The sequence below is a fragment of the Epinephelus fuscoguttatus genome, linkage group LG11 (genome assembly GCF_011397635.1).
Source record: "Epinephelus fuscoguttatus linkage group LG11, E.fuscoguttatus.final_Chr_v1".
Classification (NCBI taxonomy): Eukaryota; Metazoa; Chordata; class Actinopteri; order Perciformes; family Serranidae; genus Epinephelus; species Epinephelus fuscoguttatus.
This window is the reverse complement of record NC_064762.1, coordinates 947,890-967,590: the sequence shown is the minus strand read 5'-3', so window position 1 is coordinate 967,590 and position 19,701 is coordinate 947,890. Positions and strand designations below refer to the sequence as shown.

The 19,701-nt window shown below is 47.4% G+C and overlaps 1 protein-coding gene across 1 annotated transcript; it reads right to left on the bottom strand.

Moving 5' to 3' along the window:
- Nucleotides 1-281: 281 nt before the first annotated feature.
- On the bottom strand, nucleotides 282-18,981 carry LOC125896708 (ankyrin repeat and SOCS box protein 2-like). Its single transcript, XM_049589520.1, has 10 exons — nucleotides 18,812-18,981; nucleotides 18,268-18,606; nucleotides 14,392-14,502; nucleotides 10,482-10,648; nucleotides 10,232-10,387; nucleotides 9,128-9,373; nucleotides 3,026-3,197; nucleotides 2,283-2,853; nucleotides 921-1,074; nucleotides 282-828 (listed from the first exon to the last, which is right to left on the bottom strand). Exons 2-10 carry the CDS (start codon nucleotides 18,597-18,599, stop codon nucleotides 689-691), a joined length of 2,049 nt encoding a protein of 682 aa, XP_049445477.1. The 5' UTR covers nucleotides 18,600-18,606; nucleotides 18,812-18,981; the 3' UTR covers nucleotides 282-688.
- Between the last annotated feature and the right edge of the window lie 720 nt (nucleotides 18,982-19,701).

Here is a 19,701-nt window from a genome sequence, read left to right as displayed (position 1 = left end):
AACAGTGTGTCTGCGGCTGAAAGTAAAACTGTCAAAGTGTTTCATTAAAGTGAAACACAGACATGAAATCATCTCATAAACATACTGAGAGCTGTGACATCACTGCATGGAAACTGACCCAGCTGATCATCAAACTGATCGATCACCAGTGTGACAGAGATCACAATCATTACCTACGATGTAACACCACGACAGACTCAGGTACATATAATAACAGCTTGTCTGCTGAGTCTCAATTCAACATCAGACATGAATTAATTAATAATCTCAAAGAGGACAAATTATGAACTAAGATTTTATTAGTTTGTAGCAAAGAATCTATTTTACAGCTTTATCACATCTTTACACCTAAAATAAACAATTAAACTGCAGATAAACAACGTCATGATGCGTAATGACAAAAAACTTATATGTTTAAAGTTACACCATTAAAGAGGGAACTGAAGCCTCCTGGAAACACCTGGAAACACCTGGAAACACCTGGATGTGTTGTAGAATTCCCGGATCTACTCATGACAAGAAAAGCGTCACAGACTACTTCCTGAAACATCTTAAAAGAAACAGTGTGGAGTCGCTCAGTCTCTTCATGTTTTCATCATGTTAAATGTCCCAAGTAATCAGTACTAATTAATACTAATCAATACCCTCCATCAGTCAGCTGAGTGAAGAGTAAACATCAGGATTTCCTTCAGTCCTCCTCGTCAGGTCTCTCCTGGTGCTGCAGGAAGCGGATCAGACTTCCAGGCAGCGGCAACCTCTTCAGACGGCGAGGTCCAACCAGCTGCAGAATCTGCAGCCGGCAAAGCTGCAACAGTGACCGCGGAGGTTCTGAAAGACAAACCAGTAACACCACTGAGACACTGCGAGACAAACCAGTAACATGCTTACGTGGGGAGGGGGCGGGGTTATAACAGACTCACCTGCTTTGTCCTTGATGACGCTCCAGCCAGAGTAACTGTCCAGGTGTTCCATCAGTCTGGAGCAGAGTGTCACGTTACCAACGTAGTCCAACAGGACGTCGATGATTGGCCCCGCCCACCGACAGATACTCGGGGCCGAGATCATCTCACAGAACTGTCAATCAATCACAGGGCTGTCAATCAATCCCAGAACTGTCAATCAACCACAGAACTGTCAATCAACCACAGGACTGTCAATCAATCACAGGACTGTCAATCAATCACAGAACTGTCAATCAACCACAGGACTGTCAATCAATCACAGAACTGACAATCAATCACAGGACTGTCAATCAATCACAGGACTGTCAATCAACCACAGAACTGACAATCAATCCCAGAACTGTCAATCAATCACAGAACTGACAATCAATCACAGGACTGTCAATCAACCACAGATCTGTCAATCAATCACAGAACTGACAATCAACCACAGGACTGTCAATCAATCACAGGACTGTCAATCAACCACAGATCTGTCAATCAATCACAGAACTGACAATCAATCACAGGACTGTCAATCAACCACAGGACTGTCAATCAATCACAGAGCTGTCAATCAATCACAGGACTGTCAATCAACCACAGAACTGACAATCAATCCCAGAACTGTCAATCAATCACAGAACTGTCAATTAATCACAGAGCTGTCAATCAACCACAGATCTGTCAATCAATCACAGAACTGACAATCAATCACAGGACTGTCAATCAACCACAGAACTGTCAATCAATCACAGAACTGTCAATCAACCACAGAGCTGTCAATCAATCACAGGACTGTCAATCAATTACAGAACTGTCAATTAATCAATCAATCAATCAATCACAGAACTGTCAATCAATCAATCAATCAATCAATCAATCAATCAATCAATCAATCACAGGATTGTCAATCAATCACAGAGCTGTCAATCAACCACAGAGCTGTCAATCAATCACAGGACTGTCAATCAATTACAGAACTGTCAATCAATCAATCAATCAATCACAGAACTGTCAATCAATCACAGAACTCTCAATCAATCAATCAATCAATCAATCAATCAATCAATCAATCACAGGGCTGTCAATCAATCACAGAGCTGTCAATCAACCACAGAACTGACAATCAATCACAGGACTGTCAATCAATCAATCAATCAATCAATCAATTACAGAACCGTCAATCAACCACAGAACTGTCAATCAATCCCAGAACATTTTTTTAACATGTCGAATGTAATGTCATGAAACAAAATTGCGTTCATGTTTACTCTGTTGTTTACTCTGTTGTCTACTTTGGTGACTCCACATGTAAACATGTAAACAAACTGAGGTCACCTGAACTCCTCTGCTCTGCTGGGGGACTCTGTCGGCTTCGTTGAAGTCTCTGTCTGATCGAGTGGTTTTGATTGGTGGATGAGGTCCGTTGCCGTAGAGACAGTTGAAGCAGGGGAGGGCGTGGCCTCCGTGGTCCAGCAGGTACTTGAACATGGACAGGTACTTCATGGAGAACATGTAGACAGCGGGGAACGTGGTGGGGTGTGTGGGGATGGAGGCGTTGATGTCGGCGCCGTGCTCCACTAGCATGGTGACGGTCTGGATGCAGCCCTGCCTCGCCGCCACCATCAGCGGCCTAAACATGTCCAGGTTTGGGTTGGCGCCGGCCTTCAGCAGCATGTGCACAGCGTCGATGTTGTTGTTGATGACGGAGAAGTAGAGCGCCGTGCTGCGGCGGTCCTGGTACAGCTTACACCGATCCTCAGACAGCTGAGCATTAACATCAAAGCCCGCCTTGATCAAAAGCTCCAGGACGTCGTCACGGTTACGTTCAGCGGCCTGGTGGAGCGGGCTGATGCCAGACCGCCGGACTCTGGCCTTACTGGTGGCTGGTATCAACATGGAGACAATACTGGAACAGTAAACATCACAGGAATTAGACCAGACCGACCTCAGACTCTGAGTTACTGAACTTTTAAATGTTTCATTGATGTTATTGGACGAAGAAACACCGTGACGACTACCGAGACACAGCTCTGAGACCTGCTCTGTTGTTACTTAAGTAATGCAGTCAGCGTGCATACCTCTCACTTCCTCTCTGGGCGGCGATGTGAATCGGTAACAACCCCGTCTTTCCAGGTTTGTTGGCGTCAGCGTTCTGAGAGAGGAGAAGCTCCACGATTTGTCCGTGTCCATTTTTAGCAGCTTCATACAGAGCGGTGGCTCCGTCAGCAGCCTGACTGTTAATGTCTGCACCTGCAGGGATCAGAGGTGAGAGGTCAGGGGGAGGAAATCCTTGAATCAGAGCTCAACAGGCATTGATAATCAGATCCGTGCAGGACGGGGCCGAGGAGGAGACGACCACGGTCAACACTGAAGCTCTGTCCAGTTAAATGTGTAGTTTCACTGTCGTCACACTGATGGGGTCCATGTCATTGGTTCGACAGCCCATTGGTTCGATATCCCATTAGTCCGACTGTCCGCAGTGCTGAACGGCTCGCGGCGGGCGTATGGTGCGCCGTGACCGGCTTGAGGCGGAGCAGGCTCACGGCTTATGTGTTTGTCACTTTCTTTTTCATTTTAACCCACACCATGATCTTTTCCTGACCCTAACCAAGTGGTTTTTGTGCCTAAACCTAACCAGAACTTAACCACAGGGCATCATGATGATTTCGGAACGGACTTCGGAACAATGGGTTTAATATGGTCGGAACAATGGGTTTAATATGGTCGAACCAATGGGCTGTCGAACCAATGGGCAGTTCCCACACTGATGTTGGATCAAAACCACTAGTTTCTTTACTGGGTGAATTCTGTGTGAATCTGGTCATCGACCGCAAACGATGTCACAAATGTGAACAGTCACAACGGCTCATTTTATTATGAAGCATTAACGTTACATGTGTTTCACCTTTATCACCAGTTGATCAGATTAATGTATAAAGTATTAAGATAAGTATTAAAGACTTATTATCCTGAAAAGAATAAAAACACAAGAGCTAGTTTTGTTTCACCGAACGTTTTATATTACTGCTTATTTATCAGTGATTCTCAAAAGGTGTGCCGTGATGCCAGTCCAGGTGTGCTGAAATTAATTCTTGAATCATTTTCTTAATAAATATTTCACGAGTAATAGTTGGTTGTCAATTGACCTATGGCTAAGTCCTCAAACGCGATGAGCCAATCACAGTGCGTATAGCCATTCCCATACACTGGGACATTCTCTGCCTGGACGTCCATTGAAATGCATTACAGAAAGTCAGTTTGTTGGGTTTTATGAGCTTTTTCTGAGATTTGAAGTTTAAAAATGGTCAAACGGTGTGCATGGGGTACATGCAACTCTGACACAAGGTATCCTGAGAGGCTGGGCGACCAGGTGTATTTTTTACACTTTAAACCACATCTCAACCGAGAAAAGTGTCTCTTTTGGATAAAGTTGTGTGGTAACGTTAGACCACAACACATAGACCACGGAACCGGGGGGGCCAGGGGGGCCATGGCCCGGGTAACTTTTGTACTCTGACATAGAGGGCTGCATTGGGACCCGGCGGGACCCAACGCAAATAGTAATAGTCATTTTGATCCACACTCCACCAGTTGGTGGCGGTAATGGGCCAATTCGCTGTTTGCCAATAGTAGAAGAAGAAGAAATATAAGAAGAAGAAGATGTAGCCTAGCGACAGGATGTCAACACAGGAACTTGGTGCACATGCATGAGCGTTTCCACTCCATGTTTATTCATAAATGGACGAATATGCCCTGAACCAGCTTTCATACCACTTTGCCGCTTGCCTGTCTGTCTGTCTGTCTGTCAGCTCCATCTGTCATGAGACAAACATGAAAGAAGACATGCAGTTTATTGTGTTTCACCGGCGACGAGCTCTCATTACGAGCGACTATTACGCATGTCTGCCCGCTCTTTATAACTCACTGTGTGAACCTACAGTACAGGCCAAAAGTTTGGACACACCTTCTCATTCAATGCGTTTTCTTTATTTTCATGACTATTTACATTGTAGATTCTCACTGAAGGCATCAAAACTATGAATGAACACATGTGGAGTTATGTACTTAACAAAAAAAGGTGAAATAACTGAAAACATGTTTTATATTCTAGTTTCTTCAAAATAGCCACCCTTTGCTCTGATTACTGCTTTGCACACTCTTGGCATTCTCTCCATGAGCTTCAAGAGGTAGTCACCTGAAATGGTTTTCCAACAGTCTTGAAGGAGTTCCCAGAGGTGTTTAGCACTTGTTGGCCCCTTTGCCTTCACTCTGCGGTCCAGCTCACCCCAAACCATCTCCATTGGGTTCAGGTCCGGTGACTGTGGAGGCCAGGTCATCTGCCGCAGCACTCCATCACTCTCCTTCTTGGTCAAATAGCCCTTACACAGCCTGGAGGTGTGTTTGGGGTCATTGTCCTGTTGAAAAATAAATGATCGTCCAACTAAACGCACACCGGATGGGATGGCATGTCGCTGCAGGATGCTGTGGTAGCCATGCTGGTTCAGTGTGCCTTCAATTTTGAATAAATCCCCAACAGTGTCACCAGCAAAACACCCCCACACCATCACACCTCCTCCTCCATGCTTCACAGTGGGAACCAGGCATGTGGAATCCATCCGTTCACCTTTTCTGCGTCTCACAAAGACACGGCGGTTGGAACCAAAGATCTCAAATTTGGACTCATCTGACCAAAGCACAGATTTCCACTGGTCTAATGTCCATTCCTTGTGTTTCTTGGCCCAAACAAATCTCTTCTGCTTGTTGCCTCTCCTTAGCAGTGGTTTCCTAGCAGCTATTTGACCATGAAGGCCTGATTGGCGCAGTCTCCTCTTAACAGTTGTTCTAGAGATGGGTCTGCTGCTAGAACTCTGTGTGGCATTCATCTGGTCTCTGATCTGAGCTGCTGTTAACTTGCGATTTCTGAGGCTGGTGACTCGGATGAACTTATCCTCAGAAGCAGAGGTGACTCTTGGTCTTCCTTTCCTGGGTTGGTCCTCATGTGTGCCAGTTTCGTTGTAGCGCTTGATGGTTTGTGCGACTCCACTTGGGGACACATTTAAAGTTTTTGCAATTTTCCGGACTGACTGACCTTCATTTCTTAAAGTAATGATGGCCACTGGTTTTTCTTTAGTTAGCTGATTGGTTCTTGCCATAGTATGAATTTTAACAGTTGTCCAATAGGGCTGTCGGCTGTGTATTAACCTGACTTCTGCACAACACAACTGATGGTCCCAACCCCATTGATAAAGCAAGAAATTCCACTAATTAACCCTGATAAGGCACACCTGTGAAGTGGAAACCATTTCAGGTGACTACCTCTTGAAGCTCATGGAGAGAATGCCAAGAGTGTGCAAAGCAGTAATCAGAGCAAAGGGTGGCTATTTTGAAGAAACTAGAATATAAAACATGTTTTCAGTTATTTCACCTTTTTTTAAGTACATAACTCCACATGTGTTCATTCATAGTTTTGATGCCTTCAGTGAGAATCTACAATGTAAATAGTCATGAAAATAAAGAAAACGCATTGAATGAGAAGGTGTGTCCAAACTTTTGGCCTGTACTGTATGTTGCATAATAAAGATTTGCCCCCTCGTAATTTTTAACCGCTCCCTCAGTAACTTCATCCTGGCGCCGGGCCTGCCTTAACCTCAATCACTGCGTGATTATATAAAGGTAGAAAAATAAATAAATACAGAGGAGGAGAATAGAATATGAAACAGCCTTTATTTCATTAAAAACTAAATGAAAACCCCATGAATCTCTTTATTAGGCCTAATAGCCTATAAAATGACGTGTTTTCTCCTGCGGGACGGGAGAAGACACAAAATCAATGCATCTCTATTAATGTGCGGGCATAAATTCTCAGAGTTTTGCGGTTGCGGGCGCAGGGCTCTACTCTGACAAACTATTTTATATGAATAAAAGCCTAAGTTGTAGCCTATCTGTGTTTTTACGAGCCAAGTCACCACACACCTTCACTCACCAACTGCTGCCGATAAAAAAAAACTCCCACTGACTGCTGCATATTGATTTGATATTAGTGTGCCTATCAAGTGCATTGTTTATCAATACGTCATGCATGAGCGTCGCGAGCTAACGGCGGGAACCTGCGCTGGCTGCATCTGGGAAAATGAAGAGACAGAAGTCGATATCTGATTTTCTTCAAGTAAACAAAAAAAACAAAATGATCAAATTACTCCAGCTTCCACTGTGGCCTCATCTGTGCCTTTATGTAGCTATAAATAGGCTGGCCTGTTGTGTGTGAATGTTAGAGTGGGATCAGAGGGGTTAATCTGAGCAAGCATGTGTTCGTGTTCATGCGTGTACTGTAGATGTGACTGTGTGGCGTCGGAATAAAAAAAGTGCTCCGCAGCGCTATTTAATACATCAGTAATATTGTCTGTTTCAGTGCATATGCCCCCCCACCCCCTCCGCGTGACTTGAAATGATGGCCCCCCCCTTGTTCAGATGCGTTCCGCGGTCCATGCCACAACATCAACTCAACGTGAATAAGATTAACAATGATGTCTACATCTGTTCTAAGGTAAGTCAACATTGTGTTTGAGGCAACATATTGTCACTTTGCTGGAAAGAAATATAAAGTTATCTTTAACATCTCTAGCTAACGTTAGCTAAAGTTAGCCTAACGTTAGCTCCTAGCTGCGTTGTTCATCATGTCACCTTGTTTGCTGGGAGTTCATTAGCCTATTTTGTTCTAGTTTTGTACTTTGGTGATGGTACATCATTGTTAGCTGTTGTCCAAAGGGCTCTAGTTAAGCTAACGTTAACTTCTGGAGCTTAGCTTCATTAACTTATCTGTAATGGCAGAGATAACAAAGGTTGGCAAACGTTATGCTGAATGATTCAGTGTAAATACTGTAGCACCAAACTAACGGAGAGACACTCTTGGTAAAGATGGTAAAAAGGCCGTTATCCTTTTCTCATATTCTGAGCCAAAAACCTTAACTTCAGTGGCACTTTAACTTGTTGTCTTTGATGGTGACGGCAACCAGATGCGGTTCACAAGCGTACACTGTGACCTGTAAATTTTGGCTTGTAATTTAAGCTTTTCATCGACCTTCTCAACAATAAAATGATGAATATATCCCTCCAATGCGTAGTTTAGGCCCTTTTGGTTACTTCTCAATGACATCTGATCGTTATGTCTCCAAAAATCATCAGTTGCCTCCTGTGAAATGCCGTGTACTGTGACACCTGCCATAGCGCCGGGCACTGAATGTTGATAGTTTGTCCGAGTGAGTGGAGGGGGCGTGGCTTAGCCATAGGTCAAATGCCATTTGATATTAGTAAATAGAAACAAAGTGTCATGATAAGAGTGATAACACACATTATAGAAACTATTGTACACAGATATAAATACAGGTGTGCCTTCAGATTTCAGATTCTTCATCCAGTTGGATTTTTTTCAGTATCATAAATAAGCAAATATACACGTTAACCATCAACTTCTATATCAGGGTTTACCTTAGAACCAGTATAACCTTAGTCCTAACAAAAACTAGGAAACATGACCACATTACTCCAGTTCTAAAATCCTTACACTGGCTTCCTGTCACTCAGAAACTGCTTTCAATATGTTGCTGCTTGTGTATAAATCACGCCGTGTCTCAGAGTCCAAATATATCTCTGACATGCTTGTGACATATGAACCTTCTCGGACCCTAAGGAGATCAGGAGCCGGCCTACTGACCATCCCAAGAGTCAGAAAGAAACATGGTGAAGCAGCACAAACCTGAAATAACCTCCCTGGTGATGTCAGACAGCCCTGACTCGACACTTTCAAGTCAAAGCTAAAAAAGTTCCTTTTTAACTCCGCCTGTTCTCCACCCTGTACTGACTGTCATCGTGATGTCATCGTGACATCGGCCCTAAAAGGGTCTATATCATCACAACATCGATATCGAGGTGTTTGATGAAAAAAAAACGTGGACATACTTGACTTTCCCTCGATCACCCAGCCCTCCAACCTTCTATAGCTGCTGCTCCTTTGTCTCATTTGCTCAGAGCGAGTGTCTCAGTCAAATCTGTCAGGTCGTGCAGCCAAAGTTTAGTGAAGTTGAACCAAACTGAATAAACTGAACTTTGACCCCAAACACTCTGAACTCCACAGAACACAGTAGCAGTTGGCGATAGAACATTAAAATAAATCCTGGACGTACCGTGTTTGAGGAGGCAGCGCAGAGTGGCGATCTGCCCGGTCTGAGCAGCAGTAAACATTGGCGAGATGCCGTACACGTTGGTGAGTTCGTGTTTGGCTCCAGCCTTCAGCAGCATCTCACAGATCTCCACGTTGTTTCGATTCGCCGCCTCCTGCAGGGCCGTCCAGCCCAGAATACAACGAGTGTTCACCACCGCACCATGGTTCAACAACATCGCCACCATCGCAGCGCTGTTCCTCTCACAGGCTGCAGAGGAAAGAACAAAGAGCTTCTCAATGCCTCCTCCAGCTCAGTCTAGATCACAACAACCTTCAGAGGTAAACCCTGACCTCGGAGAATCAAGCTCTGACTGGCTGATCTGACTCCTCAAACATAACTCAGGTCATTAATGAACCACTCTCAGGAGATACTCTGAGTTTAGGAGCTGGTCTGTGGCTTGGTTGGTTCTCTGTTCTGTCCTTCTGAAAACGTTTAAATGTTCTCGCCTGCTTCACCTGTATCACCCCTACCCTGTACTGACTGTCATCGTGACGAAATTGCCCCACGGGGACATTAAAGTTTTACCTTAAAGTTTTACCTTAGGTTTTGGATGTAACTTTACATGTACAGATTTCTTTGTGTGAACAGCTCTTTATGGGTTGCCTCTAACAGCCTGTGGACTGACTTTCATGTTCAGGACTTGGGATAAATTTTCCTAGAGAAGCCAAAGAATGTGACGTTACCTATGTTCCTGAGTCCCGAGAACAGTAGCTAAGAAATGGAGTCCACTAACATCAACAAATGGTCCCATCACAACACAGAGCTGAGTTTTGCAGCAACGGCCCGTCAGAGGTGGACCTTTACTTAGTGTCCTGTCCAACTCCAATTCACTCAGATCATGACTGAGCGCCTGAGTGCCAGAGGTCTGATCCAAGACTGCCCTCTCAACCACCCCTTTTGTTTCCACGCATATGTTTAACGTCCTCAGAGGGAGACATCACTAATAACAAGGATTTCTGACGGTTACATCCAGAACCTTTCAGGTAAATCAGAGAACCAGTGTCATGTCATTTTGTGTCCTGAGAAAAATCTTTTCGTCACTTCATCACTTTCTGTCAGTTTTACCTTTGTAGAGTGGAGTCTCTTTTTCGTTGTTTGGGATGTTGGGGTCCGCTCCGTTTTCCAGCAGCATCTGAACACACTTCAGCCGCTCTTTGCCGATGGCGACCATCAGCGCCGTCTCACCACGCATGGTTTGTTTGTTGAGCATCCCCTGCTGAGCTGAACACGAAACACAGAACAGGACGTCTCTTCTGTTCTGATGTCATTGTGTGTGTGTGTGTGTGTGTGTGTGTGTGTGTGTGTACATATTTACCTGACAGCAGTATCCTCAGACAGGTGTCCTGACCATAAAGTGCCGCCTGGTGGGTGGCGAGCCAGCCCGGTTTACTCGGCAGCATCAGGTTTGTTCCATGCATCGTCAGCGCTTTCACTCTGCTTGAATCACCAACACGGATTGCTTGGAATAGAGGCTCCTCCTCCCTGCAGGGAAAATACCCATCAACCACCTGTCCCACCTGTCTCACCTGTCCCACCTGTGAGGGTGAAACAGGTGAAACCAGTTAGACGTGAGAAACATGAGACAGGTAAGGGTGATACAGGTGATGCAAGTGCAACAGTCGAGACAGGTGAGACGGGTGAAAAAAGTGAGACAGGTGAGACAGGTAGGGGTGATACAGGTGAAGCAGGTGAGATAGGTGAGGCAGATGAAACATGTAAAGTTGAGACACATGAGACAAGTGGAGGTGAGACAGGTGGGGGTGAAACAGGTGAGACAGGTGTTTCCATGCTGTTACGTGCCGTGTTGTGTTTGGTGTTGTTTTGTGTTTTCTCTCACGCCAGGTAAACCCCCTCCCCCCCGTGGCCTATCACAGCTGTGTGATTAAAACCACCCTGGAAAACTGGAGCTGGTGGCTAGTGGGCCTTTCCGGCAGCGTGCAGTGCAGACCATAGCTGTGTGTGTGGTGGTGTGCGCTCAGGTGTTTAGTGACACAGTCCCAGAGTTTATTCTTCTGCCTTTGTTATTGATTATTGATTATCTGTTATATTATTCTTGTTGCTAGTCGGCTCCCCTTATTTGGGAGCTACTTTGATGTTTTGCATCGTAAATAAATCACTGCCTTGCAGTCGCTTTAGTTTACTCCCGTGTTCTTCAGTATTGGTTATTGGTTATTTGTGTTAATTGTTACCTCCCCCTTCCCGAGGCCTTTAAGGGTTCGTAACAGTTTTGGGGCTCGTCCGGGATTGGTCCGTAGGTCCGTAAGTTTATTTCCTTTATTAATCCCCCTGAGGGGAAATTCAATGTTTTCACTCTTGCTTGTCAATTACACACAGGTCCGAACACACACATGCACAAACAGGACCTATACATGCACAAAGTGGAGAGATGTCAGAGTGAGGGGGCTGCCCATGACAGTCGCTCCGAGCGGTTGGGGGGTTCGGTGCCTTGCTCAAGGGCACCTCGGCAGTGCCCAGGAGGTGAACTGGCACCTCTCCAGCCACCAGTCCACGCTCCATATTTTGGTCCAGACGGGGACTCGAACAGGCGACCCTCCGGTTCCCAACCCAAGTCCCTATGGACTGAGCTATTATACATTATACATTATGAGATCGTTGTGTCAAGTGCTCTCACAAAGGCTGAGCTTAAAGCGGTCATTTTGGAAGGGTTGTTGAATAGAAGAGTCTTAAGTTTGCCGGCTCCTGAGGATGTCTCCCAGTTGGTGGTCGGGGCAGCAGCCTCCCTGGGTGTGAGTCACCTGGAAGTGAGTTGGACGCCCGGTTGAAAATCCGTTTGGCTCGACTCCAGTTAGAGAAGGAGGATCGTGAGCGTGAGTATCAACTCCAGCTTAAGAGGCTGGAGGCAGACACTGCTGTCAGGCTGCGCCAGGCAGAGATTCAAACCCGTTCAGCTTGGTCCTCTGATGTCCAATCTACATCAGGTCCAGCCGTCTCGTTTGATGTGAGTAGACACATTTCTTTAGTCCCTGTGTTTCGCAAATCAGAGGTTGAGTCCTACTTCGGTGCATTAGAGCGTATTGCCGCTGCTTTGCGCTGGCCAGAAGATGTGTGGGCTATCTTGTTGCAGTGTAAGTTGATAGGCAGGGCTCAGGAGGCTTGTTCTTCCTTGTCAGTAGAAGAAGGGCTTAATTATGACAAGGTTAAGAGTACTATTCTGCGTGCCTATGAGCTTGTGCCTGAAGCTTACAGACAGCGTTTTCGCAGTCTCAGGAAGACGCCTGATCAGACCCACATCGATTTTGCCAGAGAGAAAGGCATTCTCTTTGACAGGTGGTGTGCGGCATGTAAGGCTAGTGACGGGAGTTAATGTTGCTGGAGGAATTTAAGAACTGTGTCTCAGAACGTGCTGTGGTATATTTAAACGAGCAGAAAGTGACCTCTCTGCAACAGGCTGCCATTCTGGCTGATGAGTACACGTTGACACATAAACTTGTGTTTGTTAGATGTGAATTTGCTCATCCTGAGTCATCTCAAAAGGCTGGCTCACCGATGCCTAGTGCTGCTGTTTCCACCACTCCCAAAAATGAGAGGCAGTGTTTTTTTTGCTGTAAGACAGGCCACTTAATGACTGACTGTGTCACCTGGAGACAGGGGTCCCCTTTGAAACCAAAGGGGGTGGGGTTGATAAAAAACATCTCTCAGTGACACATCCATCGTGTCAGGAGTGCCAGATGACTGTTTTAAACCTTTCATTTTCTCCTGTCATTTGTCTCTCAAGCCGGAGGACCAGCATCTGGTGAGAGTCTTACGTGACACCGTCTGCTCCCGGTCTCTCATTCTTTCCAGTGTACTGCCGGCAGGTGTCACATCTGATGGGAGTGCTGTGGTTAGAGGGATTGAAATGGGTTTTGTTCCTGCACCCCTGCGTCAGGTACATGTGAAATCTGGTTTAGCCACTGGTTTTTTCCCTGTTGGTGTCCACTCCTGTTTTCCCATTGAAGGAATCGATTTCATCATGGGAAACGACATTGCTGGCCATAAGGTATATCCTGTGCCTGAGGTGGTTACCGAGCCTATTTCCCAGTCTGATAAAGATGATGATCGAGTTAAACGGCACCCTGATGTTTTTGCAGTTAGCGTGTTAACTAGAGCCCAGGCCTGTAAGCAGGCCCAGGAAGCTGATTTATCCGACTTTCTGTTTGTGTCTGCTCTGTCCCAAGATGTGTTGCCCTCTGGTGGTGGTTCGGTGGATTGCGGTCTGAAGGAGCCAGGAAAGGTGACTGAACCTGTTACTGATCCTGTCACAGCTCCTGCAACCCCCTTGCCCCTACGCCGTGAGGCACTCATCGCTGCTCAGGCAGCAGATCCCTCTCTAGCTAAGTGTAGGGCAGCTGCTGTGGAGAAACCTGATAAGTGTGATGGTAAACAGCCCTTTTTCTTCGATAAGGGTGTCTTGATGCGCAGAACTTGCAGCACCTGCCAAATTGGGAGATAACCTAATCAACCTCTGCCGCCTGCTCCCCTACAACCTGTCCCTGCTGTTGGTGTAGCCCTGCCATTCCTTTTGTTTGGAATGCTGACTGTGAATGTGCCTTTGCTGCTGCTAAGTCTCTCCTCTGCAGTGCTCCAGTGCTGGCTGCACCCAACTTCTCTATGCTGTTCAAACTCGAGGTGGATGCTAGCGCCACTGGAGCTGGAGCAGTGCTGCTGCAAGATGGTGACGACAACGTGTGTCATCCCGTGTGCTACTTCTCGATGTATAACAGCAACCAACGGTTGATGCGCTGGGCACTCCAAGCCCAGCATTACAACATTGAAATCAGGCACAAGAGAGGGGCTGAAAACCTAGTGGCTGACATGCTGTCCTGGGCGTAAGAATATTTCTTAAGTGTTGAGATGTGTTAAGGCCGTGAATCCAGCCTCTGTGAGTGAATTTATTTATTTATTTTTTGCCAACATACCTGCGGAATTGTGGTTTTCGGGAGTGAGAGTTTCATTCTTATGGGTGGGGGTGTTACGTGCCGTGTTGTGTTTGGTGTTGTTTTGTGTTTTCTCTCACGCCAGGCAATCGGCTCCCCTTATTTGGGAGCTTCTTTGGTGTTTTGCATCGTAAATAAATCACTGCCTTGCAGTCGCTTTAGTTTACTCCTGTGTTCTTCAGTATTCGTTATTGGTTATTTGTGTTAATTGTTACCTCCCCCTCCCCGAGGCCTTTAAGGGTTTGTAACACATTTACAGAGATGATTCATGAACAGGACTTGACTCACTCTTCAGGTTCCGGACCCACGTAGACCACAGTGTCGTCAGGCCTGCGATACGCCACCATTCGCTTCCCAGAACCCGTCACAAAGCGACTGATTGTCCCATTAAACGTCTTCCTGCCACATCAATGCCAAGAAAACAGCCAATCAGAGCACAGACACTCATCATCCATCTCAAAACTTACAACATCTTTTAACAAGCTCGTGGTGATCACTGAACGTGACTCTGACCTTCATCTTCTCAGCACGTCAAAGAAAAGAAGGTTTTAGTGCTGACACTCGTATCAAACAAGAGTTCCTCTCAAAATATTTGGGACTGGTGTCCTGAAGCTAATCACTGATCTGATCTCCTGACAGTCAACTGTTCAGACTGTGATCAATAACTGTCTGTAAATCTGGTCTGAGATCAGGAGGAGACTGTCTGTTGTGTCGTCATCCCGCTGGTGGACTGAGACTGGAGGTGCTTTTCAAAGTCAAGGATGCCTCTGCTTGCAACCCTTTGCTGCATGTCAGAGCACATGGAGGAAACCCACGCTGACACAGGAAGAACATGTCGGAGCACCCGGAGGTAACCCACGTTGACACAGGGAGAACATGTCAGAGCACCTGGAGGAAACCCACGCTGACACAGGAAGAACATGTCGGAGCACCTGGAGGAAACCCACGTTGACACAGGGAGAACATGTCAGAGCACCTGGAGGAAACCCACGCTGACATGGGGAGAACATGTGGGAGCACCTGGAGGAGACCCACGCTGACACGGGGAGAACATGTGGGAGCACCTGGAGGAAACCCACGCTGACACAGGGAGAACATGTCAGAGCACCTGGAGGAAACCCACGCTGACACGGGAAGAACATGTCAGAGCACCTGGAGGAAACCCACACTGACACGGGGAGAATATGTCAGAGCACCTGGAGGAAACCCACACTGACACGGGGAGAACATGTCAGAGCACCTGGAGGAAACCCACACTGACACAGGGAGAACATGTCAGAGCACCCGGAGGAAACCCACGCTGACATGGGGAAAACATGTCGGAGCACCTGGAGGAAACCCACACTGACACGGGGAGAACATGTCGGAGCACCTAGAGGAAACCCACACTGACACAGGGAGAACATGTCAGAGCACCTGGAGGAAACCCACACTGACACAGGGAGAACATGTCAGAGCACCCGGAGGAAACCCACGCTGACATGGGGAAAACATGTCGGAGCACCTGGAGGAAACCCACACTGACACAGGGAGAACATGTCAGAGCACCTGGAGGAAACCCACACTGACACAGGGAGAACATGTCAGAGCACCCGGAGGAAACCCACGCTGACATGGGGAAAACATGTCGGAGCACCTGGAGGAAACCCACGCTGACATGGGGAAAACATGTCGGAGCACCTGGAGGAAACCCACGCTGATACGGGGAGAACATGTGGGAGCACCTAGAGGAAACCCACACTGACATGGGAAGAACATGTGGGAACACCTGGAGGAAACCCACGCTGACACAGGGAGAACATGTCAGAGCACCTGGAGGAAACCCACACTGACATGGGTAGAACATGTGGGAGCACGCGGAAGAAACCCACGCTGACACAGGGAGAACATGTGGGAGCACCTGGAGGAAACCCACGCTGACACAGGGAGAACATGTCAGAGCACCTGGAGGAAACCCACGCTGACACGGGGAGAACATGTCAGAGCACCTGGAGGAAACCCACGCTGACACAGGGAGAACATGTCAGAGCGCCTGGAGGAAACCCACGCTGACACAGGAAGAACATGTCAGAGCACCTGGAGGAAACCCACACTGACACGGGGAGAACATGTGGGAACACCTGGAGGAAACCCACACTGACACAGGGAGAACATGTCAGAGCGCCTGGAGGAAACCCACGCTGACACAGGGAGAACATGTCAGAGCACCTGGAGGAAACCCACGCTGACACAGGGAGAACATGTCAGAGTACCTGGAGGAAACCCACGCTGACACAGGGAGAACATGTCGGAGCACCTGGAGGAAACCCACGCTGACACGGGAAGAACATGTCGGAGCACCTGGAGGAAACCTACGCTGACACGGGAAGAACATGTCAGAGCACCTGGAGGAAACCCACACTGACATGGGTAGAACATGTGGGAGCACCTGGAGGAAACCCACGCTGACACAGGGAGAACATGTCAGAGCACCTGGAGGAAACCCACGCTGACACAGGAAGAACATGTGGGAGTACCTGGAGGAAACCCACACTGACACGGGGAGAACATGTTGGAGCACCCGGAGGAAACCCACACTGACACGGGGAGAACATGTCGGAGCACCTGGAGGAAACCCACGCTGACACGGGAAGAACATGTCGGAGCACCTGGAGGAAACCTACGCTGACACAGGAAGAACATGTTGGAGCACCTGGAGGAAACCCACACTGACACGGGGAGAACATGTCAGAGCACCTGGAGGAAACCCACGCTGACACAGGGAGAACATGTCAGAGCGCCTGGAGGAAACCCACGCTGACACAGGAAGAACATGTGGGAGTACCTGGAGGAAACCCACACTGACACGGGGAGAACATGTCAGAGCACCTGGAGGAAACCCATGCTGCCACAGGGAGAACATGTCGGAGCATCCGGAGAAAACCCACACTGACACGGGAAGAACATGTCGGAGCACCTGGAGGAAACCCACGCTGACACAGGGAGAACATGTCAGAGCACCTGGAGGAAACCCACGCTGATACGGGGAGAACATGTCAGAGCACCTGGAGGAAACCCACACTGACACGGGGAGAACATGTCAGAGTACCTGGAGGAAACCCACGCTGACACAGGGAGAACATGTCGGAGCATCCGGAGGAAACCCAGGCTGACAAAGGGAGAACATGTTGGAGCATCCGGAGGAAACCCACGCTGACACGGGGAGAACATGTCGGAGCACCTGGAGGAAACCCACGCTGACGCGGGAAGAACATGTCAGAGCACCTGGAGGAAACCCACGCTGACACAGGGAGAACATGTCGGAGCACCTGGAGGAAACCCACACTGACACAGGGAGAACATGTCGGAGCACCTGGAGGAAACCCACGCTGACACAGGGAGAACATGTCAGAGCACCTGGAGGAAACCCACACTGACACAGGGAGAACATGTCAGAGCACCTGGAGGAAACCCACGCTGACACAGGGAGAACATGTTGGAGCACCTGGAGGAAACCCACACTGACACGGGGAGAACATGTCAGAGCACCTGGAGGAAACCCACGCTGACACAGGGAGAACATGTCAGAGCACCTGGAGGAAACCCACGCTGACACAGGGAGAACATGTCAGAGCACCTGGAGGAAACCCACGCTGATACGGGGAGAACATGTCAGAGCACCTGGAGGAAACCCACGCTGACGCGGGAAGAACATGTCAGAGCACCTGGAGGAAACCCACACTGACACAGGGAGAACATGTTGGAGCACCTGGAGGAAACCCACGCTGACACAGGGAGAACATGTCAGAGCACCTGGAGGAAACCCACGCTGACACAGGGAGAACATGTCGGAGCACCTGGAGGAAACCCACACTGACACAGGGAGAACATGTCAGAGCACCTGGAGGAAACCCACACTGACACGGGGAGAATATGCAAACTCCCGCAGAAGGGCTCCCCCATCCCGGGGTGCGAACAAGGAATGCTTTTACTGTGAGGCGACAATGCTAACCACTGAACAACTTTATCTGTAAACAGCACGTTCCCTTTAAATATTCTGAATCAGGCCTTGGTAGGAATTTTTGGATTTGGGAATAAGGTAAAAAACACCAGAATATTTTGTGCATGTAAACGTTGCTGAGTTGTAACAATATGGAGGAGGAAAATAAAAACTGTGTTACATACGGATCAGGAGGCTGTTCACGGGGAGGATTTGGAGAACTGTAGTGTACAGCGGTCTGGGCTGGAGGTGGATTGTGGGAGCTGTAGTTTGCAAGTAGATTGCGGGAGCTGTGGCTGGCTCGGTTGGTGTTCCTGGCTGCAGGGTATTGTCTGCTGCTGTCAGGTTGGTGCAGAGGTGCGGTAGCAGGAGCAGCAGTGATGGCGTGGGCAGTGTTGCAGGATGTTTCATCCAGACTGCGCTCGATGGCGAGCTGCAGCAGCTCGTCGTCACTCAGGCTACTGTACAGAGAGTAATCCTCCAAGGCTCCAGAGCGAGAGATGCGGGGTGCCGCCATGATGGAACTGTGACATCAGAGGATGAAAGCGTTTAAGAGAAACAAACTGTTCAGAACAAAGAGTACAGCTTCAGATGTTCATCAATACAACAGACAGCAGATGAAACACCAAAACATGTCAGTCAGACTTGACACAACCAGCAATACTCACAGTCAAACTTTGTTCAGTCAGCAGTGAAACCAGAATCTGACTGAACAAGAAAAGAACTCACCTCTTGCTCAAAGTGCTCCTTTATCAATCCAGCGTCTCCTCAGAGTTAATACACGCCTGTGTTTTGTTTGTCTGTCTGTAATCTGTCTGGAATAAAGACTGCATTTCACACTGTGTCTGTGTGTCCGTCTGTGTCTGTGTGTGTGTGTGTGTGTGTGTGTGTGTGTGTGTGTGTGTGTGTGTATGCATGTGTGTGGGGGGTGGGGGGGTACTTGAGGTTTATTTTAAGGACTTGAAGTCTGAGCCATTTGACCAGCTGACCTCTAATATTACAGGTAGACTTTCTAAACCTGCAGGGTCAGTGCAACAGAAGAAACATGGTTATCAAACATGTTCATATGCAATCTTTCAGGATTAATCACAGATCAGTTTCAGATTCATCTAATTTCATCCAAAAAATCATGTGTAATCTGTTACTCTGGTTTATTCTTAATTTTCTTCAGAGTTAATCTGAGGTCTTTCCATGAAAAATTTGCAATCTGACCCCAAATTAAGACCAGATTTGTCTCAAATAATCCCAAATTAGTCTTAAATTAATTCCAGATTTGCCTAAAATTAATCTCAGATTATTCTCACATTAACTCCAGATTTGTTATAAATTAATCTCAGATGTCTCAAAATAATCTCAGATTTGTCTTGGGTTAGTATCAGATCTTTCCAAATTTGATCAGGCCCAAATTAATCCTAAATCTGATCAGGACTAATCCCAGATTTTGGTAAATTTAATCTGTAATCTGTTGAGAGTTGAGACCCTGTTTAATCTGTTGTAATAATCCCACGTGGACCCTGTGGTCAGTGTGACAGATTCAGAGGTCACAGGACGGCTGTTTTTGTTTACCAGGTTTTCATCTTCAGGCTCAGCGAGTGCTCAGATTAAAGGAGCTGTTTGGC

Bases quoted from the DNA above. Each gene is read 5' to 3' on its own strand.
- LOC125896708 (XM_049589520.1), bottom strand. From the start codon at position 18,599: ATGGCGGCACCCCGCATCTCTCGCTCTGGAGCCTTGGAGGATTACTCT. The intron at 10,388-10,481 runs GTAAATATGTAC...TTTCGTGTTCAG, and splicing joins TCTGAGGATACTGCTGTCAG to CTCAGCAGGGGATGCTCAAC. The intron at 9,374-10,231 runs GTAAAACTGACA...TTTCCTCTGCAG, and splicing joins AGAGACTCCACTCTACAAAG to CCTGTGAGAGGAACAGCGCT.